We start from the raw sequence: 2,620 nt of genomic DNA, 5'->3' as shown, positions 1-2,620 counted from the left end.
CCGAAGCGCTTGGCGCTAACACTTGGAGGCCGCTTTGGATTCGCGGAAAACGTGGGCCCTGCACGGGGAAGGCAGGGCTCGAGGCCGAGGGGAAAGTGCACTTCCCGCAGCGCACCGACTGGCTCGGGAACCCAAGTGGCACCGCGCGGACGCCAGCGGCCCCACTAGATGCCCCATCTCCGCCCGGCCCGGCCAGCGGGGGGCGCGGCCGCAGGGAGCGCTGGCACCCAGCGCGAGGGTCTCCCAGCAAGGGGGGCCAGGAGAGCCAGGGCAGGGCGGAGCGGGGCCGACCCGACCCGGAGACCCACGAGGCCGCTACGCCCGACACACGGCGCCAGACTTGAGGTCCGCGCCGCCGTCACGCGGCGCCGGGGCGGGCGGCGCGAAGCCCTTGTGGCCGTAGCAGCGCAGCGCCGCCTCCTCGTAGGCCTCCAGGATGGTCTGGCGCTCCTCGGGCGTGAAGTCCATGGAGAAGGGGTGCACCTGCAGGATGTGGCGCTTGATGGTGCTCATCTTGAGAGTGGCCAACGCGCCCCCGCACACCATGCACATCAGGCCGCGCCGGCTGCCGTCGTAGTCCATCAGGTACTCGCCCCGCCAGCGCGGCTGGCAGTTCCGCCGCTGCTCCCGGCTGCGGGGCGGTGGGGGAGGCGGCGGCGGCAAGGCGAGTTCCCCGGGCTCCTGGCCGTCCTCTTCGTCCTCCTCTTCCTCAGCGGGCCGCTCCAGCGGAGCCCCAGGGGACGGCGGGACGTCACCCCACGCCTCCTCCTCTGGCTCCTCCTCCTCGTCCCCTCCCCCCTCCTCGGAGGCTGCGGCCGTGCGGGGGGCGGCGGGGCCAGGGGGAGACTCGGGGCGGGGTAGCCCCAGGGCCAGCAGGTGGGCGGCCTTCTCGCTCCACTCCCGGGCGATGAGGGCCTGGAGGGGCCCGCCGAGGCGCGTGGAGCCCGGGTGGCGCCGGCGGATGTGGCGCTCGATGGTGCTCATCTTGAGCGAGGCCAACGAGCCTCCGCACACCAGGCCGCGCCGGCCGCCGTCCAGCTCCATGAGGTACTCCAGCCGCCAGCGCTCCTGGGGGTGGCGGCGGTGGGTGCGGCCTCGCAGCAACCGGCCCGGGACCCCCGCCCTCTCGCCCTCGACCTCCTCCAGCTCCTCCGCCTCTGCGGGCCCGGGCCTCTCATGGACCCAGCCAGCCTCTTCCTTTACGTCTGGGGGGCTGAGATCCTGAGAGGAGGGGGCTCCAGCAGCGGAGGCCGAGTCTCGGCTCTTTCTGTTCAGGTCCTGGGGGGCGAGGTCATCGCCTGGTGGGGATTGGGTGAGGTCAGACAGCGCCTCGGGCTGGCCCCCCCAGGCCTGCAGCAGGGCACTGCGCTGGGGGCCGCTGAGCCCCAGGGAGCCGGGGTGCACCTCCAGCACGTGGGCACGGATGTCGTCCAGGTGCAGGCTGGGCAGTGCCCGGCCACAGGCCATGCACACCAGCCGGTTCCCCCGCGGGTCGTAGTCCATGAGACACTCGGCCCGGAACCAGTTCTGCAGGGACTCCTTCAGCCTCCTCTCCAGGCGCCGGGCCCCCAGCCCCCTGTTGCCCCCGGCCCTCCGGGAGGCTGAGAGGCGCAGACGCCGAGCCCGGGGTGCCACTGGCCCCCCCTCGCCGCTGGCGCCGGCAGCCCCCACCAGCTGGGGCTTTGCCTGGGCCCTTGGGCGGGCAAGCTGGGACACCGGCCCCCTCCTCCTCCTCTTCTTCCTCCTCCTCCTCCTCCTCCTCCTCAGCCCCCTGGACCCCCAGGCCCTCGGCCTCTCCGCAGGCCCCCAGCCCCAGGTGCGCATCCCAGCTGTTGCTGATGACTTCCTTCTCCCGGGGACTCCAGTGCAAGGAGTAGGGGTGCTTCTGGCGGATGTGGCGCTTGATGGTGCTGAGCTTGAGCGTGGCCAGGGAGCTGCAGCACACCATGCCGTGCCGGGCAGGGTTGAAGTCCATCAGGTACTCCAGCCGCCAGTGGTCGTGGTAGTAGCCCAGGTGGTCACGGCCAGAGATGCGGCTCTTGCCAGGCCTCGAGGCCCGGGCCTCACAGTGGTCTGAATACTTCCTGCCTGAAGATGCTGGTCCCCTGGCCCTGGAGGAGGGCAGGGGGGCACTCCCCCAGGACCCCAAGGCACCCCCTTCCAGCTGAAGATCTTGCCCGCCTTCGTCCTCCTCTGGCTCCGCGCCGCCGCTCGATCCGGCGGGCGGCAGCCGTCGGCCCCGTGCCGAGGCCACTGCTGGCCCGGGGCAGCCCCTTCCGCCGCTGCTCCGGCTCCGGTGGTCCCCGCCGGGCTCCATGCGCTGCGCTGAGGAGCGGGGCCCCGGGGCGGCGGGGTGCGGGGCTGCGGGGCCGGCGGCAGCCTGCGCGGAGCGCTCGGTGCACGGGGCCCCGGGGCGCGGGGCGCATGCTCGGGGCGGCCGGCCGCACGGACTGCAGGCTGCTCGCTCGGCGGCGCGGGCTGGACCGGGTTGGGGATTCCTGTCTGGGGCCCCTGGGGCTCCTTTAAGGGCTCCTGGGTAAATTTAAAGGGGCCGCGCGCTATTTCCTCCTGGCAGCTCGCGGGGGGCTGAGGGGAAAGGCGGGAGGCCACTAGCCCAGCC

General features: G+C 73.2%; 1 protein-coding gene across 1 annotated transcript; it reads right to left on the bottom strand.

Moving 5' to 3' along the window:
* Nucleotides 1-236: 236 nt before the first annotated feature.
* On the bottom strand, nucleotides 237-2,317 carry LOC116546468 (uncharacterized protein C11orf95-like). The gene is given in 2 exon segments (XM_032272720.1): nucleotides 237-1,644; nucleotides 1,646-2,317. Coding segments are annotated over 2 exon segments (2,001 nt in total). The 3' UTR covers nucleotides 237-315.
* Between the last annotated feature and the right edge of the window lie 303 nt (nucleotides 2,318-2,620).

This window comes from Sapajus apella, unplaced genomic scaffold (genome assembly GCF_009761245.1).
Source record: "Sapajus apella isolate SASKATOON/1434 unplaced genomic scaffold, GSC_monkey_1.0 scaffold930, whole genome shotgun sequence".
Lineage (NCBI taxonomy): Eukaryota > Metazoa > Chordata > Mammalia > Primates > Cebidae > Sapajus > Sapajus apella.
The sequence above is the reverse complement of the archived record's forward strand: the minus strand, read 5'-3'. Positions and strand labels throughout refer to the sequence as shown.